General features: G+C 44.6%; 1 protein-coding gene across 12 annotated transcripts in view; it reads left to right on the plus strand.

Moving 5' to 3' along the window:
- Positions 1-22,231, plus strand: part of SEPTIN6 (septin 6) — a 72,593-nt gene that overhangs the window by 19,212 nt on the left and 31,150 nt on the right. For all 12 annotated transcript variants that reach the window (XM_067022853.1, XM_067022850.1, XM_067022849.1 and 9 more), the window contains one exon: positions 4,984-5,179. In XM_067022853.1, coding sequence (XP_066878954.1) covers positions 4,984-5,179 — 196 coding nt within the window. The remainder of the gene's footprint in view (positions 1-4,983; positions 5,180-22,231) is intronic.

Raw genomic sequence — 22,231 nt, forward strand, 5'->3', positions numbered from 1 at the left:
TACTTTTATGACTCCTGCCTGTGCATAATGGTCAGCTTTATTCCCTTAATGACGATTATAAAACGGTTCTGTTTGGGCATAGAATATGTTTCCCCAAAGGATTTTCTTTTCTTTTCTTCTTTTTTTTTTTTTTTTTTTGCGGTACGCGGGCCTCTCACTGCTGTGGCCTCTCCCGTTGCGGAGCACAGGCTCCGGACGCGCAGGCTCAGCGGCCATGGCTCACGGGCCCAGCCGCTCCGCGGCACGTGGGATCCTCCCAGACCGGGGCACGAACCCGTGTCCCCTACATCGGCAGGCGGACTCCCAACCACTGCGCCACCAGGGAAGCCCTTCTTTTCTTTTCTGATAGGGCATTTTAAGTGTAAAATTATGGCAACATTGGCTTTGGTTATTAGCAGAGATCTAGAGTATTTTTATCATAGTATTGTTTACTGTGGTGCTGGGCTGCTGATCAGAGGCCCCAGCCTAGTGGAGTGAGTACCCTCCGTGCATAAGTGCGCATGTGCGTGCTGGGATTGAGAGGGAGAATTTTTTATGAATCAAGAGCGTAATTTATACATAAGGGCACTGATGATGACACCTACGATCATTATTTTTAGAGGGCCAGACACATGGGTGTGAGCATATTATGGCTCCCCTCCAACAGACGCTATGGTTGACAGTAATTACCGAGTGGGCTGAGGTCCCCCTCCTGTTCTAAAAAATCTACTAGCCCACTCCCAGTCTACTAGCTTAGCTTTGGAAATCACTAGGATCCCAGGATTCTAGATATAGTACAGGAGGCGTTGGAGGAACCACTAGAGTCAGCAGTGCAAACGTTCTGCTGGGAAAGAGCCCCAAAGAGACTCAGCCCTCTGAATGTGCCAGCAACCGGGAATGCCTGTGAGGAGCACAAAAGGGTCATAATGCTAATATTTACTTTGAAACTGCTCGGGATTCCAGGCGCAACTGGGCTCTGTTGAACTTGGGAAAAAAAACATACAAGAGAAGCAGGATTGAGGCTCCGTGCAGGAGGAGGGGAAGGGCAGCTAGCATTCTCTCAGGGTCAGGGAGCGATGGTTTCATCTCTCCATCTCTGGGAGAGGCAGCCGTCCACCTGTCGTAAGACAGGCTGCCAGCGGTGGTGTGCTGGTCAGCGTCAAACAACCCACTCTCAGGAGAAAAGTTGCCGTGGTTTATAGCATTTGCCAATTTTTGTGCTGTCATTATTCCCACCATAGCTGGTTTTAAGCTGCCAACATGACATCGCTGCACGTGGGCTTGGGAAGAGCTGCAGGAAGCCGGGCGAGCCGGCTCCAACACACCACTGATTTGCTAGGTCTCTGCAAGATCAGGAAGAAGTAGAGGGCAAGGTCACAGAGCCAGGCAGGGCCTCGTCCCCATCCATAGGCTCCCTTGGCCAACAGGAGTTCCTGGAGAGTTCCCTTTTGGACACCTTCCGGTTGAACTCAAAGACGTTTCTCTTGGTTTATTCCAACATTCGGAGCCAGAAGAGACTAGCTCCTGATCGTTGCTGTATCCCCAGCTCTTAAACCTGTGCCTGGCTCCTATTAAAGGTTCTAAATGTTTGTTGAATGACTGAATGAAACAACATATCACACCCATGGGACGCACTGGAACATGCATGGGCTCCAGTGTCAGACTGCCTGCAGTCAAATGCTGGCATTGCCACATACTACTTTTGTGACCCTGGGCCAGTTTCTTCCTCCACATTTTTTTTTGTGTGTGTGTGTGTGTTACGCGGTCCTCTCACTGTCGTGGCCTGTCCCGTTGCAGAGCACAGGCTCTGGACGCGCAGGCTCAGCGGCCATGGCTCACGGGCCCAGCCGCTCCGCGGCATGTGGGATCCTCCCGGACCGGGGCACGAACCCGCATCCCCTGCATCGGCAGGCGGACTCTCAACCACTGTGCCACCAGAGAAGCCCGTCCTCCACATTTTATAGATGAGGAACGTGACGTGCAGAGAGACTGAAGAGCAGGGGCACATTCACATAGCTCGGAAGTGGCTTGGTTAATGCATCTGTAAATTAAGGACAAACCGTAGTATTATCTAATACACAGCCTTATTTTAGGGAATAAATAAGGAAATATATGTAAGGTATTTACAGTGGTGCCCACATAGTAAGTGCTCCAGAAGCAATAGCTGTTATTATTACTACTCAGACCTGCTCATTTTATGGAAAAAGAGACTGGAGTCCAGAGAAGGGGAAGAGCTAGGCTTAGGTCACAGTCATTTCGTGATCACCTGCCTGGGACTCTGCATTTCATCACTTGCAAGGACTTAATTGCACAAGGTACCAGAGGATGCAAATGTTAACAGCAGATGAGGAAAAGGGCTAAGCTTTTCTTTGTCACAGTGGTTTTGAACTCACGGTAGAGAGGTCAACATCAGACTAGCCCAGCAAGTATAGTTTGAAAAAGCAGACTTCATATTCCATGTTTTAAATGGAATTCTTTTTTAAAAACCTAGTGTTTCCAGGATCCTATCTACATTAAGTCAAGTGAGAGGAAATCCTCTGGGCTGGTGAAGATGACTTAAAAAGGGTTAGGAAACCCCGCTGTACACTCTGAGGAGGGAGGAGGAGAGAGAAATTGACCCCTCGGGACTCCTCAGCTTTCCTGCTGGAATCTAATTGCCAAGTCCCTACCTTCCTGCAGGGGTGTGGAGTCTGCTGACCTGATCTGAGTTGAGCCGAGAGTGGCTCCCCTCCCCCCCTCAGTACTGGGCCCAGGACAACATCCCAGGCTCAGGCTGGGTCTGTGCCAGCCATGGAGAGAGAGCTCCCACCCCTCCCCTCCCCCAGGCTCCACATTGATGAAAAACTGGAACGGGAGCAGTCGATAGCAATGAGACAAGCACACTTGATTTTCTGCCCTCTTCTCATGTTGCATTTATCACAGTTCCCTAGATACCCGCCGGGTCTTTTCTTCCAGACACTCATCATTGAGCATCTGATTTCCACAGCCCTTTTGCACCGGCAGGCATCCGGGCGGTCATTTTCCCCGTTGCCCTGCCCTGCCCGGCCCACCCGGCCTGCCTTTCTACAGCTGCGCAGACAGGGCGAGCACTTCCTTTTGTGGTACTGCTCCTGAGGCCTCTGTGTGAGCCTCTTGCTAGGTGCTCCAGGGAGTACCAGAAGTTGCCCACCCCCTGCTCTCTGAGAAGTCTTAGGGTCAGGGAGTCAGGGAGCCAGCCAGCTCTGCGTGCTGGGGAGTCAGGGCCCGCCACGATCTAGGAGCTGCGGGGCGTTCAGCAAAGAGCTCACAGAGCAGGAGAGAGGGTCTGCAAGTGGGGATGTACGCGGACAATGTATTAGGCACATACAAAGACCGGCGAAAATGTAGCTTAAGCTTCAACGCCCAGAGGGAAGGTGAGTTAGGGAGAGGGAGCCCACCCTGTGTTCCCGGCTCAGGGGTGCCGGCGCCTTTGCAGTGGAGCGGCACCCGCACCTTGGGCGGGGAGGGGGGTGATTTGTTCCGTCGCTTAGCCAAGTCTGCCACTTCCCACCTCACCAAGTTGTTCTGGGGAACCAAATACTTGCTGTTCCTTTAGGGAGAGTCTTTGCCGCTAGTAGGTACAGCAGACCCTGGTTGGAAGCACGATCTGTGTAAGGAACCATTTCCCTGCACCCTGGCAATCAACCACATTAGTCAGACCTGGCTATGAAATTGGGCTGGGGGGCCAGGTAGCCAGGCTGAGTTGAATGTTCTCCTTGTTTTCTCTCTCTCTCACTGATCTCTCCACATACAGAAAGCTCTCAGCATAGGCAGCTATTTTTAAAAGCACCTCCTGCATTTCATAGCTCATTATTCGGGATAAAAGAGGTTTGCAAGATGCAAAGCTAGACACACCCAGAGGTGGGAGGGGAGATGGACCATTTACGGTTATGGGGTGTGCAGCTCGAACCCTAGCCCTGGACTGCCCTGCAGATATATGCTGTCGGTCACAAGAGGGGATCTGCCAGGCCAGGATTTGCCCAGGGCAAACCCACTCCCCCCATTCTCAGCTGGGAAGATGTGTCAATTCCCACATCTCAAGGGTTGGGAGCAGGGAAAGGGAGAAGAGGGGTGATGATAGCGGAACAGCACGGTAGCCCGGGTCTTCAAAGCGCAGTCCTTGGTTCCTGGCAGTGACTTGACATCCTTTGCGTCTCTCAGGAATAACCTCCACAAACCTTCACCAGTCCCTGCAGCCCTTCCCCCACTCGTCGTCGCCCTGGTGCGAAGTTCCAGGGATTTAATTTATTAGTATCCCGCAGCCTGTTTGTTAGTTAAGCAAACAATTGACTGGCTTGTTTGAAATTTAAAGGGAAGAATAATTTGTGGCCTGCTAAATTCCCTCTCCATTAGTTAAAAATGGTCTCCCCACTGGGATGCATATCCGGGTGCTGTCTGGGCCTGGCAGGGAGAGGTGGGGACCGAGAGGAGAGGATACTTATTTGATGAGGGACTGCTGCCCCTTTCTTTTAAACTTGAAAATAGCCCTGAAATTTTTATTATGAAAGCTATACACGTTCCTTGTAGAAAACGTGGAAAATAGAGAAAAGCATAAAGAAAGGAGTGAAAAGCACACATAACCCCACCACCCAGACATGACCGTTGATAAGAGCACATTGTATGCCCTTCCGGTCTTTTTCTAGGCATAACTCTACCTCGCCATCACTGCCTTTAACACGGTTTCTTTTTCTGACTATAAAAACAATGCATACTCAATTTTCAAATAACACAAAAATATGAAGACTAAAAGAAACATTACCCCACTTCCACTATGCTGAGATGACTACTGCTAATATGTTAGTGCAGTTCCTTATACTCTTTTTCACTTAACTGAGATCAAATAGTCCATGTAGTTCTATGTGCTCTTCACTTAGTGTCTTACCGTGTACATTTCCCCATGTCAGTGAATATGCATCCGAAACATGATGGGTAATGGCTGCGTGGTCATTGTGGGAATGCATCATAATTCATTCTTTTGCTTTTCAGGAGAGACAGGTTTGGGCAAGTCCACCCTCATGGACACCCTGTTCAACACCAAGTTCGAGGGGGAGCCAGCCACCCACACACAGCCGGGTGTCCAGCTCCGGTCCAATACATATGACCTTCAAGAAAGCAACGTGGGGCTAAAGCTCACAATTGTTAGCACAGTGGGCTTCGGGGACCAGATCAACAAGGAGGACAGGTAAGGGAGGCGGTGGGGTGGGGAGGCTAATGGGAGGCCACGGGGAGGAGCTCACCACTGGGGTCCCGCTGGACCTCTCAGATGATGCAGTCAGGCAGCAGAGAGCTCACTAGCGCCGCCTCCGTCCAGGGTCCCTGTCTATTTCAGTGTTCTACTCCACACGCTTTGCCAAAAGCAGGAAGTCTTTCTATTCCATTCGGCAGACATTTATTGAGCCAGGTACTGCTGTGCTCTGACAATCTAAAGAGGAATGACCTTGTCTCTGCCCTTGAGGCAAAGACTCAGGGGGAAACCTGGTCTTAAACAAACAAGTTACTTTGAGTGTGACCTGCTCTGTAAAGGACAGGGTACACAGAGGTAAAGGACAAGCTACGATGAGAACATGAAGGAGAGAACAGTCAGCTCCATGCAGGGAGGTCAGGGAGGCCTGCACAGAGGAGGTGCCCCTGAGCTGGCCTTTGAAGGGTGAACGATTTTGCTGGACAGACAAGGGAAGGTTGGGAACAGCATCCCGGGCAGGGTCAGCTGCTTTGTACAAAGGCGAAGGGATGTGGAAGGTTGTGGCATGTTCTAGGGGACTGAGCTTGCTCTGTTTGGCTAGACCAGGGGTAGAGTTACCGTGAAGCTAGTGAAGCTTGTTTCAGGGCCCTCAGTTGCACACGCGCCTCCAAAGTCCTGGAACTAATTTCTAGTCATGGTGTTGTTTGATCTCTCTTGGAGGGCCCTTCAAATCGTGTAAATCTAGGGCCCCACAATACCTGCTGTGCCCCTGGGCCGGTGCTTGGAGTGAGCTGGGGGAAAAGTGAGGGGAGATGAGCCTGAAGAGGTAAGCAGGGACCGGATCATGGAGGGGTTTGGAGAATGTGTAGACAAGGAGCCACTGAAAAGCTTTGTGAAGCAGAATGATGTAGTCGAATTGGCCTTTGAAGAGGGGGCTTTGGCATAGTATGGAGATGGGCTGGAGAGCAGGAAGACCAATTAGGAGACTGTTGGACCGATTTGATCGAGGCCAGCGGTGACACAGGTGCTGAGACAGGGAAGAGGAGACAGATTTGACAACTACTGAGTAGGTAGACTCAACAGGACTTGGGGGTTGGGAAGGCAAAAGAAAAAGCTAGAATGAGGCTTGAATTTCGGGCTTTGGAGAGTGGACTGATGGTCGGTGGCATTCAGTAAGAGTTACAGTAAGAGAACCAGGTTTAAGAAGAATCAGCTCTGTTTAGGACGTGTTGAGTTTGAGCTGCCTGCAGGCCATTGAGAGAGGAGATGAACTTTATGGGTAGGCAGCTTGAATATGCAAGGGTTAGAGGTCAGGAGAGGGTCAGCGCTGGAAACAGACTTGGGTTATCAAGGTATAGGTAATATGTTCCAGCCACAGACACACGTAAGATCATCCAGGGGTTGGAGCTGAGTGAGATGAACACTGGGCTAAAGATAAAAACCTGAGGATAAGTCAGCAGATGGAGGAAAAGACAGCCTGGAAAGAGACCAAGCTGGAATAAGCAGAGAGGTAGGAGGAGAGACTGTGGGTGGTTGAGAATGGTGTGCCAGTGAGGGCTGGAGTGAGGCCGAGATGAGGGATGGGTTGAGGGAGGGGGCGGCATCAGGCGCCATGTGCATTGAACTAAAAGTCACATGGTTATCATAGGTGCTCTTCGCAGAAAAGGTCGCTCATCGTTTTGAGCGAAGTGCTCATCCTTTGAGGATCCCCTTGCTTCTCAGATGAACTGTATCCCAACTTCTTCTATTTCTCCCTTAAAATAACAACAGCCATACTCATTTCCTTATAACGAATGAGTATATTTAGCTCCTTAATAATTGAACTGAATTCTGTTTTCCATTTGAAATTCAAGACGAAGGACACCTCTGCTTTGTGTGTATTGTGCTAATCTTGTTTGGTGGAGAATAAATTAAACCCTGGGGAAAGGGGATATTTGGGTCACAATATGAGTGATTAATCTCAGCTGCAGACTGCTCAGCATCTCCTCCATTAAATTTTTCACAGTTCTCAGTAACATATAGTCGACATATCGAACATTGGAAAACGCCTGCATAATGATGGTTTGGGAGGGCCAAACTGATAGAGCCCCTTAGAGGCTAATCTACTTCTCTTATATTTTTTGAATATCCTTGCTGTTTTTCCTGATGATAAATGCGATACGTGCTTATATCAAATAATACAAACTCCCATAAGTAAAAATGAGAAGCCTCCGGGAAATGGGATGGGGAACAGGAGTGGAGTAAGCTCCAGGGATTTGTAATAAAAAGGCGTGTTTTCTCCATTCTGGCAGGGCCATGAGGACATAGATAGGTCAGTGCAGCTGCACTGAAGGAGAGCATCAGGGTGCAGGGGCAAACTGAGAAGAGCAGTGACGAAGGCCATATCGTGAAGGGCACCGTTTAAAAGCTGCTGAAGCAAAAGGAACTCAAGAGGGAGACAGAGGACAGGCTGGAAAGGGGTGTGCTTACGAACTTAGGCTTTGGTCTCAGACGCGCCTAGGTTCAAATCCCATCTTGCTACTTATTAGCTCAGGGATCTGGGACAGGCGTTTTGTGCTGGTCTCAGTCTATCCATAACCAATGCTGTGGCTGGACCGGCCCTTGTAGTTCTTATTATGATTGCAAGACGCCCTCAGTAATAACCGTCAGGAAACTTGAAGGGGAAAACAGAGTTTATTACTCACAGGTTCTGGAAAGGACAGGGCCCACCTGGGGCTACACAGTGAGGTCGAGGGGGGAGAGAGAGAGAGAGAGCACCTGGGCCTGGGGTTCTGCTTTCATTGGGATCGGTTTTGCGGGCTTACTCTTTATTGGTGAATGTAAAACATAAGAGTGGGAATTTAACACGTGGGGAGAGAAAGAAACAAGGGGCCTAAATGGTCAGTTATAGAAATCCACCAATATCTTTAAAACAAGGAAGCCTGGGGTGGTGGAGTGGACGGGGCTGGTTCCTTATCTTTCTGTGGCTGGCAGTGTGTTTATTCGAGATAGCTGTCCTTGAAGTAGGTGCCTTTTTGAAGTGGATGCCTCCAAAATCAAAGCTTAAATCAGACACTTGCGTTACAAAAATGCAAGTTACAACTGTCAGGGCTTACACTACAACTAGGCACTTAAATTCTCTATGCCTCAGTTTTCTGTAAAGTGGGGATGGTGATAATACTGATATCTACCCAGAGGGTAATGGGTGAGGCATACTCCACGTGTATGGCATAGGAAACGCTTAAACAGTGCCTGGCACGGGGTAACTAACGAACAGAAGATATTGTTATGATCGTGACTTTGATTGGTAGAAGAATCAAGGGAGAGTTGTATTATGTAGCATATGGGAGGGAATGATAAATAGTGTCCAGGAAGATAAAAACTGAAAAATACCCATTGGGTTTGGCAACGTGAAGGTCATTAATACACGTAGGAATAATAATTCCAGAAAATCGCGGTCGTAGAAACTAGATTGCCATAAGTGAATGGGAGGTAAGGAAGTAAAGGAATCAGAATAGCAAAAGGAGGGACTTCCCTGGTGGCGCAGTAGTTAAGAATCCACCTGCCAGTGTGGGGGACAGAGATTCGAGCCCTGGTCTGCGCAGATACCACATGGCACGGAGCAACTAAGCCTGTATGCCACAACTACTGGGCCTGTGCCCTAGAGCCCATGAGCCACAACTACTGAGCCCTCATGCCACAACTATTGAAGCCTGTGCACCTAGAGCCCGTGCTCCACAATAAGAGAAGCCACCACAATAAGAAGCCCGTGCACCACAATGAAGAGTAGCCCCCACTCACAACAACTAGAGAAAGCCTGTGCACAGAAACGAAGACCCAATGCAGCCAAAAATAAATAAATAAATTTATTTCAAAAAAAAAAATAGCAAAAGGAGCAATTGAACAGAAAAATGAGTCCAAGATCAAATCCATGTTTATATGGGAATTTAGCATTTGTAAGTTAGCAAGGAAAGAATGGACTATTCAAGAAAATGTTCTGGGAAAATAGGCCATCCGTTAGGAAAACATAAGATGAGACCATCCCACACAAACACCATTCACAAAAATAGATTCCAGTTGGATTAAAAACAACTTCTAAAAATATGAGGAAAAAATGTAGGAGAATATTTTTATAACTTTGGGGGTAGAGAAGGCTTTTTTTAAACATTTTTATTGGAGTATAATTGCTTTACAATGGTGTGTTATTTTCTGCTTTATAACAAAGTGAATCAGTTATACATATGTCCCCATATCTCTTCCCTCTTGTGTCTCACTCCCTCCCCCCGTCCCTATCCCACCCCTCTAGGTGGTCACAAAGCACCGAGCTGATCTCCCTGTGCCATGCGGCCGCTTCCCACTAGCTATCTAATTTACATTTGGTAGTGTATATATGTCCATGCCACTCTCTCACTTTGTCCCAGCACCCTTCTCCCTCCCCCTATCCTCAAGTCCATTCTCTAGTAGGTCTGTGTCTTTATTCCCATCTTGCCCCTAGGTTCTTCATGACCTTTTTTTTTCTTTTCTTAGATTCCATATATACGTGTTAGCATATGGTATTTGTTTTTCTCTTTCGGACTTACTTCACTCTGTATGACAGACTCTAGGTCCATCCACCTCACTACAAATAACTCAATTTCGTTTCTTTTTATGGCTGAGTAATATTCCATTGTATACGTGTGCCACATCTTCTTTATCCATTCATCTGTTGATGGACACTTAGGTTGCTTCCATGTCCTGGTTATTGTAAATAGAGCTGCAATGAACATTTTGGTACATGACTCTTTTTGAATTATGGTTTTCTCTGGGTATATGCCCAGTAGTGGGATTGCTGGGTCATATGGTAGTTCTATTTTTAGTTTTTTTTAAAATTTTTAAAATTTATTTATTTATTTTTTAACATCTTTATTTGAGTATAACTGTTTTACAATAATGTGTTAGTTTCTCCTTTACAACAGAGTGAATCAGTTATACATATACATATGTTCCCATATCTCTTCCCTCTTGTGTCACCCTCCCTCCCACCCTCCCTATCCCACCCCTCTAGGTGGTCACAAAGCACAGAGGTGATCTCCCTGTGCTATGCGGCTGCTTCCCACTAGCTATCTAATTTACATTGGGTAGTGTATATATGTCCCTGCCACTCTCTCACTTCGTCCCAGCTTGCCCTTCCCCCTCCCCATATCCTCAAGTCCATGCTCTAGTAGGTCTGTGTTTTATTCCCATCCTACCACTAATCTCTTCATGACATTTTTTCCCCTTAGATTCCATATATATGTGTTTAGCATACGGTATTTGTTTTTCTCCTTCTGACTTCACTCTGTATGACAGACTCCAGGTCTATCCACCTCATTACAAATAACTCAGTTTCATTTCTTTTTTTTTTTTTCCATTTCTTTTTATGGCTGAGTAATATTCCATTGTATATGTGTGCCACATCTTCTTTATCCATTCATCTGATGATGGACACTTAGGTTGCTTCCATGTCCTGGCTATCGTAAATAGAGCTGCAATAAACATTTTGGTACATGACTCTTTTTGAATTATGGTTTTCTCAGGGTATATGCCTAGTGGTGGGATTGCGGGGTCATATGGTAGTTCTATTTGTAGTTTTTTAAGGAACCGCCATACTGTTCTCCATAGTGGCTGTATCAATTTACATTCCCAGCAGCAGTGCAAGAGGGTTCCCTTTTCTCCACACCCTCTCCAGCATTTATTGTTTCTAGAGTTCTTGATGATGGCCAATCTGACCGGTGTGAGATGATATCTCATTGTAGTTTTGATTTGCATTTCTCTAATGATTAATGATGTTGAGCATTCTTTCAGGGGTTTGTTGGCAATCTGTATATCTTCTTTGGAGAAATGTCTATTTAGTTCTTCTGCCCATTTTTGGATTGGGTTGTTTGTTTTTTTGTTATTGAGCTGCATGAGTTGCTTATAAATTTTGGATATTAATCCTTTGTCAGTTGCTTCATTTGCAAATATTTTCTCCCATTCTGAGGGTTGTCTTTTGGTCTTCTTTATGGTATCCTTTGCTGTGCAAAAGGTTTTAAGTTTAATTAGATCCCATTTGTTTATTTTTGTTTTTACTTCCATTTCTCTAGGAGATGGGTCAAAAAGGATCTTGCTGTGATTTATGTCATACAGTGTTCTGCCTATGTTTTCCTCTAAGAGTTTGATAGTGTCTGGCCTTACATTTAGGTCTTTAACCCATTTTGAGTTTATTTTTGTGTGTGATGTTAGGGAGTGTTCTAATTTCATACTTTTACAGGTAGCTGTCCAGTTTTCCCAGCACCACTTATTGAAGAGGCTCTCTTTTCTCCACTGTATATCCTTCCCTCCTTTATCAAAGATAAGGTGACCATATGTGTGTGGGTTTATCTCTGGGCTTTGTATCCTGTTCCATTGATCTATATTTCTGTTTTTGTGCCAGTACCATACTGTCTGGATTACTGTAGCCTTGTAGTATAGTCTGAAGTCAGGGAGCCTGATTCCTCCAGCTCCGTTTTTCTTTCTCAAGATTGCTTTGGCTATTCGGGGTCTTTTGCGTTTCCATACAAATTGTGAAATTTTTTGTTCTAGTTCTGTGAAAAATGCCAGTGATAGTTGGATAGGGATTGCGTTGAATCTGTAGATTGCTTTGGGTAGTAGAGTCATTCTCACAATGTTGATTCTTCCAATCCAAGAACATCGTATATCTCTCCATCTATTTGTATCATCTTTAATTTCTTTCATCAGTGTCTTATAATTTTCTGCATACAGGTCTTTTGTTTCCTTAGGTAGGTTTATTCCTAGATATTTTGTTCTTTTTGTTGCAAAGGTAAATGGGAGTGTTTTTTTAATTTCACTTTCAGATTTTTCATCATTAGTGTATAGGAATGCTAGAGATTGCTGTGCATTAATTTTGTATTCTGCTACTTTACCAAATTCATTGATTAGCTCTAGTAGTTTTCTGGTAGCATCTTGAGCGTGCTCAATGTATAGTATCATGTCATTTGCAAACAGTGACAGTTTTACTTCTTTTTCAATTTGGATTCCTTTTATTTCTTTTTCTTCTCTGATTACTGTGGTTAAAACTTCTAAAACTGTTGAATAATAGTGGTGACAGTGGACAACCTTGTCTTGTTCCTGATCCTGTAGGAAATGGTTTCAGTTTTTCACCATTGAGGACGACGTTGGCTGTGAATTTGTCATATATGGCCTTTATTATGTTGATGAAAATTCCCTATATGCCTACTTTCTGCAGGGTTTTTATCATAAATGGGTGTTGAATTTTGTCGAAAGCTTTCTCTGCATCAATTGAGATGATCATATGGTTTTTCTCGTTCAACTTGTTAATATGGTGTATCACATTGATTGATTTGCATATATTGAATCCTTGCATTCCTGGGATAAACCCCACTTGATCATGGTATATGATCCTTTTAATGTGCTGTTGGATTCTATTTGCTGGTATTTTGTTGAGGATTTTTGCATCTATGTTCATCAATGATATTGGCCTGTAGTTTTCTTTCTTTGTGACATCTTTGTCTGGTTTTGGTATCAGGTTGATGGTGGCCTCATAGAATGAGTTTGGGAGTGTTCCTCCCTCTGCTATATTTTGGAAGAGTTTGAGAAGGATAGGTGTTAGCTCTTCTCTAAATGTTTAATAGAATTTGCCTGTGAAGCCATCTGGTCCCGGGCTTTTGTTTGTTGGAAGATTTTTTAAAAAAAAAATTTTTGGCTGCGTTGGGTCTTCATTGCTGCGTGTGGGCTTTATCTAGTTGTGGTGAGTGGGGGCTACTCTTCCTTGCAGTGCGTGGGCTTCAGTAGTTGTGGCTCGCAGGCTCCAGAGCACAGGCTCAGTAATTCTGGTGCACGGGGATAGTTGCTCCGTGGCACGTGGGATCTTCCCAGACCAGGGCTCAAACCTGTGTCCCCTGCATTGGCAGGTGGATTCTTAACCACTGGGCCACCAGGGAAGTCCTGTTGGAAGATTTTTGTTTGTTTGTTTTGGGTTTTTTTTGCGGTATGCGGGCCTCTCACTGTTGTGGCCTCTTCCGTTGCGGAGCACAGGCTCCGGACTCGGAGGCTCAGCGGCCATGGCTCACGGGCCTAGCCGCTCCACAGCATGTGGGATCCTCCCGGACTGGGGCACAAACCCGCGTCTCCAGCATCGGCAGGTGGACTCTCAACCACTGTGCCACCAGGGAAGCCCCCTGTTGGAAGATTTTTAATCACAGTTTCAATTTCAGTGCTTGTGATTGGTCTGTTCATATTTTATATTTCTTTCTGGTTCAGTCTCAGCAGGTTGTGCATTTCTAAGAATTTGTCCATTTCTTCCAGGTTGTCCATTTTATTGGTATAGAGTTGCTTGTAGTAGTCTCTCATGATCCTTTGTATTTTTGCAGTGTCAGTTGTTAGTTCTCCTTTTTCTTTTTTTTTTTTTTTTTTTGTGATATGCGGGCCTCTCACTGTTGTGGCCTCTCCCGTTGCGGGGCACAGGCTCCGGATGCACAGGCTCAGCGGCCATGGCTCATGGGCCCAGCCGCTCCGCGGCATGTGGGATCTTCCTGGACCGGGGCACGAACCTGTGTCTCCTGCATCGGCAGGCGGATTCTCAACCACTGCGCCACCAGGGAAGCCCTAGTTCTCCTTTTTCATTTCTGATTTTATTGATTTGAGTCTTCTCCCTTTTTTTCTTGATGAGTCTGGCTAATGGTGTATCAATTTTTTTAATCTTCTCATAGAACCAGCTTTTAGTTTTATTGGTCTTTGCTATCATTTCCTTCATTTCTTTTTGATTTATTTCTGATCTGATATTTATGATTTCTTTCCTTCTGCTAACTTTGGGGTTATTTTGTTCTTCTTTCTCTAATTGCTTTAGGTGTAAGCTTAGGTTGTTTATTTGAGATTTTTCTTGTTTCTTAAGGTAGGATTGTATTGCTATAAACTTCCCTCTTAGAACTGCTTTTGCTGCATCCCACAGGTTTTGGGCCGTCGTGTTTTCAATGTCATTTGTTTCTAGGTATTTTTTGATTTCCTCTTTGATTTCTTCAGTGATCTCTTGGTTATTAAGTTGTGTATTGTTTAGCCTCCATGTGTTTGTATTTTTTATAAGTCTTTTCCTGTAATTGATATCTGGTCTTACAGCGTTATGGTTGGAAAAGATACTTGATATGATTTCAATTTTCTTAAATTTACAGAGGCTTTATTTGTGACCCAAGATACAATGTATCCTGGAGAATGTTCCATGAGCAGTTGAGAAGAATGTGTATTCTGTTGTTTTTGGATGGAATGTCCTATAAATAGCAATTTAGTCCAGTCTTGTTTAATGTATCATTTAAAGCTTGTGTTTCCTTATTTATTTTCATTTTGGATGATCTGTCCATTGGTGAAAGTGGGGTGTTAAAGTTGGTGAAAGTGGGGTGTTAAAGTCCTCTACTATGATTATGTTACTGTTGATTTCCGCTTTTATGGCTATTAGTATTTGCCTTATGTATTGAGGTGCTCCTATGTTGAGTGCATAAATATTTACAGTTGTTATATCTTCTTCTTGGATCAATCCCTTGATCATTATGTAGTGTCCTTCTTTGTCTCTTGTAATAGTCTTTATTTTAAAGTCCATTTGTCTGATACGAGAATTGCTACTCCAGCTTTCTTTTGATTTCCATTTGCATGGAATATCTTTTTCCATCCCCTCGCTTTCAGTCTGTATGTGTCCTGAGGTCTGAAGTGGGTCTCCTGTAGACAGCATATATATGGGTCTTGTTCTTGTATCCATTCAGCCAGTCTATGTCTTTTGGTTGGAGCATTTAATCCATGTACATTTAAGGTAATTATCGGTATGTATGTTCCTATTACCATTTTCTTAATTGTTTTGGGTTTGTTATTGTAGGTCTTTTCCTTCTCTTGTGTTTCCTGCCTAGAGAAGTTCTTCTAGCATTTGTTGTAAAGCTGGTTTGGTGGTGCTGAATTCTCTTTGCTTTTGCTTGTCTGTAAAGGTTTTAATTTCTCCATCAAATCTGAATGAGATCCTTGCTGGGTAGAGTAATCTTGGTTGTAGGTTTTTCTCCTTCATCACTTTAAATATGTCCTGCCTCTCCCTTCTGGCTTGCAGAGTTTCTGCTGAAAGATTAATATGTGTCTTGGCGTGTTTCTCCTTGGATTTATCCTGTATGGGACTCTCTGTGCTTCCTGGACTTGAGTAACTATTTTCTTTCCCATATTAGGAAAGTTTTCAACTATAATCTCTTCAAATATTTTCTCAATCTCTTTCTTTTTCTCTTCTTCTGGGACCCCTGTAATTCACATGTTGGTGAGTTTAATGTTGTCCCAGAGGTCTCTGATACTGTCCTCAGTTCTTTTCATTCTTCTTTTTTTATTCTGTTCTGCAGTAGTTATTTCCACTATTTTATCTTCCAGGTCACTTATCCGTTCTTCTGCCTCAGTTATTCTGCTATTGATCCCTTAGAGAAGGCTTTTCTAATCATGACACAAAATCCAAAAGTCATAGAAGACTGACAGATTTAAATTTGTTAAAGTTAAAAACAAAACCAAAAACCTTTTTCTTGTGGATGAAAAATGTCGCCTGCTTTTTCAGTAAACAAAGGATGTTGAGGCCATCAAGCCAGCAGCCACTGAGGCCACCTGCAACAGTGCACCTTAAAGGGACTCAGAATCGATGGAGAAAAGCAGGATACTGGCCCTAGATAGTTAAGATGCCTGTCAAAAGCATGATTTCAATGAGCCCAGCCAGACTCTTGCCTCTTCCCATACATAGAAAAGTGCTACATTCCTTAACTTGAGATATCTGGTTTTCTTTAATTAACAGTAATCTTTTGATGTTCTGACTACCTGGTTTTTGTTGCAAAAAACCCTGTATATCTTGGCACCTCCTTTACGTCTTTGGAGCAGTCCCTCAGAGCTCTCCGAGAAGCTGTCTTCTAGGCTTAAGTCCTCAGTTTTGTCCACCAAATAAAACATAATTTTCAACTTTTAGGTTGTGCATTTTTTCAGTCAATAGTCTATTGAAAGATACTATAAACAAAAGTAAAAACAAACTACAGATGAGGAGAAAATATTTGCAACCTGTATAGCAAAGGATTTTTCTAAAATGTAAAAAGAGCTTCTACAGTTCAATGAGAAATAAACAAGTAATTGACAGCAGGGGCAATGTAAATGGCCCATTAACATATGAAATGATTGTCATTCAGCTTCATCAGTGAGTAGGGAAATGCAAAATGAAACAATGAAGTATTTTTTTTCATCTATCAGATTTGCAAAAATAAAACATAAAAATATAATATCCATTAATACCAGGTAATTTTATTCATGTTGCTGGGAGTGTAAATTGATACAGATTTTGTAAAGGGAAAATTTGATGGTATCTATTAAAATTTTAAATGTGAATATCTTATGATCCAGCAGGTCCACCTTTAGGAATATAGCCTAGAGAAACAACTGTACATGTTCATAAAAAGCATACAGAAATGATGTTCACTGCAACATTGGTTATGGAATGAAAAAAAATTTTAAACAGTCTAAATTTCCACCAGTAGGGCAACTAAATGAGCTATAGTACAACCATACCATGGAACTGTGTTTGGCAGTGTAAAAGAATGAGTTAGATCTCTATATAGTTACATAAACATGTTGTTAAGTGAAAAGCGGAAGCTGAAGAATGATACAGAGATCATGATGCCATTTGTATAAATCTGCCCCTTCCCAGTAAAACAAGCATTTCTCTCTCTCTCTCTTTCTCTGTTTATAGAAGCAGAGAAAAAAGTCTGCAAGAATAATCAACAAACTAAAAATAGTAACTACTATTAGTAGTTATCTCTGAGGAGGGTAGATTAAGTACATGTATTGTTTGCATAATTAAAAATAAATTTTGGGCACTTCCCTGGTGGTGTAATGGTTAAGAATCTGCCTGCCAATGTATGGGACACGGGTTCGAGCCCTGGTCGGGGAAGATCCCACAGGCCGCGGAGCGACTAAGCCCTTGTGCCACAGCTACTGAGCCTGTGCTCGGGGGCCCGTGCTCTGCAACAAGAGAAGCCATCACAATGAGAAGCCCGCTCACCGCAATGAAGAGTAGCCCCCGCTCGCTGCAACTAGAGAAAGCCCATGTGCAGCAATGAAGACCCAACGCAGCCAAAAAAAATTTTTTTAAATTAATTAAAAATAAATAAGAAGTTGAAAAAATTTAAAAAGAAGCAGATAAAGTGGATATACACTGCTCCTTTAAAAAGCTTTTCTGAGCTGGGGAAAAGATAAAGCAGTGTCTAGAGGGAAGCAAGAAGGTCACAGGTGAGTTTTATGAGAATGGGAGAGATGACAAGGGCTTGAACAGGAGCAGAAGCTTCCAGGATGGAGAGGAGGGGGCAGATGTGAGAGAAATAGAAAATAGTAACCGATTGATGCGGGGGATCTAGTTCAGTTTATAAAATACTAAATGCCTACTGTGTGCCAGGTACAGTGTGAGGTGCCAGGGCTACTGAGAAATAAGACACAGTCTCTAGTTAAGGAGCTTGTAGTTTAGTAGAGGGAGCAAATATGTACACAAACTCTACATAATGTGGTAAGTACAGTAACAGAGGTATGTGGAGGGGGCCTGTGGGAACAAGACTAGCAGCAGTCAAGCCTGGTGGTGGGAGTATAGGGTGAAGGTTGCTGAAAGGGGAGAGGAGGTGATCAGGAATGACTGCACCAAGTCTTGAAATCTTGCAGGACGAGTACAAGGTAGTGAACTGGCTTAGAGTGGGTATTCAGTACACATTTGTTGAATGAATGAATGATATATACATTGATGGGAAAAAGAAAATAAACACCTCTAACTTTCATCATTTAAAACCAAAAGTATCCAAAACCAAAAGTAACTCACAGACAGAGAAAACAAACTTATGGTTACCAAAGGGGGAAGCGGGGGAGGGATAAATTAGGAGGTTGCGATTAACAGATACACACTAGTATAGACAATAAACAACAAGGACCTACTGTATAGCACAGGGAACTATGTTCAATATCTTGTAATAACCTATAATGGAAAAGAATCTGAAAAAGAAGATACACACTATAACTGAATCACTTTGCTGTACACCTGAAACTAACAAAACATTGCAGATCAACTATACTTCAAACAACAACAACAACAAAAACCCCAAAGTATCCATTGAAGGTTTCAACTAGGATGCTGGTGAGGGTGGAAAACAGTCTACAGTGCATTGAGGAATGAAGGAGAAGTAAAAATAAATAAATGAGTAGATTATTCTTTCAAAACACAATCTCCATCCATGCATTAAATATTTATCGGGCATCTATTATATGCCATACCCTGTGGTAGGTGAAGAAAAGAAACTTGACTGATAAGGGAAGAAAAGACACAGGGCAGTAGTTGGGGAGAAATGTGTGGTTGAGGAGGACTGGGCTGTGGAAAGATCTTTTTTTTTTTTTTTTTTTCCTCCAGTACGCGGGCCTCTCACTGTTGCGGCCTCTCCCGTTGCGGAGCACAGGCTCCGGACGCGCAGGCTCAGCGGCCATGGCTCACGGGCCCAGCCACTCCGCGGCATGTGGGATCTTCCCGGACCGGGGCACGAACCCGCGTCCCCTGCATCGGCAGGTGGACTCTCAACCACTGCGCCACCAGGGAAGCCCGATCTTTTTGTTTTTTGAGATGAGGGAAGACTTAAGCCTATTTATAGGTTGCGGGGAGGGAGTAGTCAGTAGTAGGTGAGGAGCTGATAGATGAAGCCAGGTTCTCAAAGAGCCTGAAAGGAATAAGATCAAGTACACAACGGGCGGTGGACCTTGAACAGGATGAGGGACCCTTCATCCTCAGAGACCAGAGGGGAACAGGGAAGGGGAGGGAGTGAGGTGGGTTGGGGTAGTGTGAGCCTGGTGACCTTGATTTTGTTAATAAAGTAGAAGGGAATACCGTCTTGTGAGAGGGAAGGGGTCATGAATAAGTTCTGGAGCTTGAGGAAAGTGTTGAAAGTTTGGGCATGGTCAATGAAAGCAGTAGGAAGGGAGCCAATCAAGGCCGGGCAAAAGGATTGTCATGTTGTTTTAAAGGCCTATATGAGGTTGGAGGCCAGGAATTTGGGTGCCAAGACCCAAAGTTTTTGTTTCTTTGTTTGTTCAATATTTATTTATTTTGGCAGCGTCGGGTTTTAGTTGTGGCATGCGGGATCTTTAGTTGTGGCGTGCACGTGGGATCTAGTTCCCTGACCAGGGGTCGAACCCGGGGCCCCTGCATTGGGAGCGCAGAGTCTTACCCACTGGACCACCAGGGAAGTCCCCAAGACCCAAAGTTTTGTGATTGCTTTGAGTCAACTTCAGCAGCAGTGGTGTAGGAGCAGAGAGCAGATCCTGAAATTTATTCAGCCCAGCAGTTTTGCTAGGCAAGGAGGGTAGAAAGCAGGGGTGCGGTGGGAGAGGAGTTGATAAAAGAGTGTTTTGGACAACCAGCTATGGGGGTCAGCCTGGGCCAAGAAGGAGATGAGGCCAGGAGGGGGTTGATATCCTGTGAGATCATAGAGAGGTCAAGGTACCAGAGGATTCTATGAGGTGAAAGATCAGGTTTAGGCAGACTGAAGGCATAGGAGAGCTGGGAAGTTATGCAGTGGTGGTCAGATAGTGGGGTGTTAGAAGCTGTCTTGGGTGAAGCTGACTTGGCGAATGGTATGAAGTGCAGGTGGCTGAAGTAGAGGGAGCTGGAGGGTTGGTGAAGTTGAGGCGATCAAGGAATAAAGAGGCTGAAGGTTGATGGCCTGTCCGCAAGCACATTGCAGTCACCCAGAACAGGGAGAAAGACGGGGTCAGGCGCCACCAGAAGAGGATGGAACAGGCCTCAAACGGAGAAAGTTGTTTTACACTGACATAGAGGAGTAACGCCATAGAAGTGGTGCTGAGGGGCTACCTGAATGCCCACACACTGAGCCCAACGCACACAGGTTGTGGGAGAATAAGAAGCCTACACAGGGGACTTCCCTGGTGGTGCAGTGGTTAAGAATCCGCCTGCCAATGCAGGGGACACGGGTTTGAACCCTGGTCTGGGAAGGTCCCACATGCTGCGGAGCAACTAAGCCCGTGCACCACAACTGCTGAGCCTGTGCTCTAGAGCCCACGAGCCACAACTACTGAGCCTGTGTGCCACAACTACTGAGCCAGCACACCACAACTACTGAAGCCCACGCGCCTAGAGCCTGTGATCCACAACAAGAGAAACCACTGCAATGAGAAGCCCGCGCACTGAAACGAAGAGTATCCCCCGCTCGCCACAACTAGAGAAAGCCCGAATGCAGCAACAAAGACCCAACGCAGCCAAAAAAAAAAAAAAAAAAAAAGGAAGAAGCCTACATAGGAGGGGGCTGCCAGGCAATGGGGTCCTCAGGGTCGCAGGGTCCTTCGGGGGAGAATTAGGTTACCAGTAGCGTGAAGAGGTAAGGCAAGTTCTGTGAAGAGGAAGATGATATAGGCCAGCACTTCTCAAACTTTAAAGTTGCATACAAGCCACTGAGGCTCTTAATAAGATGTAGATCCTGATCCTGTAGGTCTGGGCTGGGGACTGGAGAGTCTGGATTTCTAACAAGCTTTCAGGTGACCGTAGTGCTGCCGGTTCAAGGACCACACTCTGAGTGGCAAAGATGTAGGCAATTTTGTTGACCATGGTTCAGGGGTTTCAGAGGGCACAGTGGACAATGTTTTTGAGGGATGATGAGTCCATGAGGAGAGAGTGGAATAGCAATGAGCATAGAGGGGAGAGGTGACTGGAAGGATGGAGTAGATTAGCTGTTGTCACTCTGGGCACTGTTCCAGTAGACCTGACCTTGTGGTATCTTGGCTTTGACGCCTGAGATGGTGCTGTTCAAGTATAATGTCTGTGACTAGGCCTTCTGGGTTTCCAGCAGGGGGGCTCCTGACAGCTGCGTTTGCACTGAGAGGACTGACACGTGGGAGAAGCAGACTGCGATGACTTCTGGGCGTCTAGGAAGCGGACAGGAGACAGTGATAACTGAGGCCATGGGAGTGACCAGGACCACGTAGGGCTAACGGGCATGTGATGTGTAGAATGGCAACAAAAGATGGTCCAGGATGGAACTTCAGAGATGAGCCAACAATTTAAGCTAAGGCAAGTGAGAAAGAAGAGTTATTATAGAGGTAGGAGCTAATGGTGGCAGTGAAGCCAGGGGACAGTGTTTCAAGAAAGGACTGGTCAACATTATCAAGAAAGATGACAATTGTAAAGTATTCACTGAAAGGTAAAATTACTATTTTTCCATAATATCTCTGTCTAGGAAACCCAAAATAATCAACTGAAAGACGATTCTAATGGATAATAGTTCTGCAAGGTAGACAATTTCAACATAAACATGCATAAAACCATCGACTTCTTATCACCTGACAATAACCAAGTAGAAAACATTATGGAACAGAAGACCCTTTTCACGGTTAAAAAAAAAAAAAGACCTTACTGTATCCTACCCACACCCTATGTGATCTGTCCCCTGCTACCTTGCTTGCTTCATCTCTTATTATTCTTGTATTTCTTGAGGTGAAATTCACATAGCGTAAAATTACTCTTTTAAAGTGAGCAATTCAGTGGCATTTAATAAATTCACAGTGTTGTGCAACCACCACCTCTGTTTAGTCCCCAGACATTCTCATCACCCTAAAAGGAAACACATTAAACAATAACTTCCCATTTCCCTCTCCCCTCAGCCCCCAGTAAGTAACCATTATTCTGGTTTCTGTTTCTGTGAATTTGACTCTTCTAGGTACCTCACAGAAGTGGAACCATATACTCTTTGTCCTTTTGTGTGTGGCTTCTTTCACTTAGCATGATGTTTTCAAGGTCCATCCATGTGGCAGCATGTATCTAAATTTTCTTCCTTTTCATGGCTGAGTAATACTCCATTGTATGATAGTCCATACTTTTATCAGTTGATGGACGTTTGAGTTTTTGCACCTTTGGGCAGTTGTGAATAGGTTATTGTTCTTCCTTCGTTCACTAATTCTACTGCTCGAACTTGTCAAGCTTGTTTCTGCCTTAGGACAATTACATTTGTTATTTCCTCTGCCTGGACTGCTCTTCTC

This window comes from Kogia breviceps, chromosome X (assembly GCF_026419965.1).
Source record: "Kogia breviceps isolate mKogBre1 chromosome X, mKogBre1 haplotype 1, whole genome shotgun sequence".
Lineage (NCBI taxonomy): Eukaryota > Metazoa > Chordata > Mammalia > Artiodactyla > Physeteridae > Kogia > Kogia breviceps.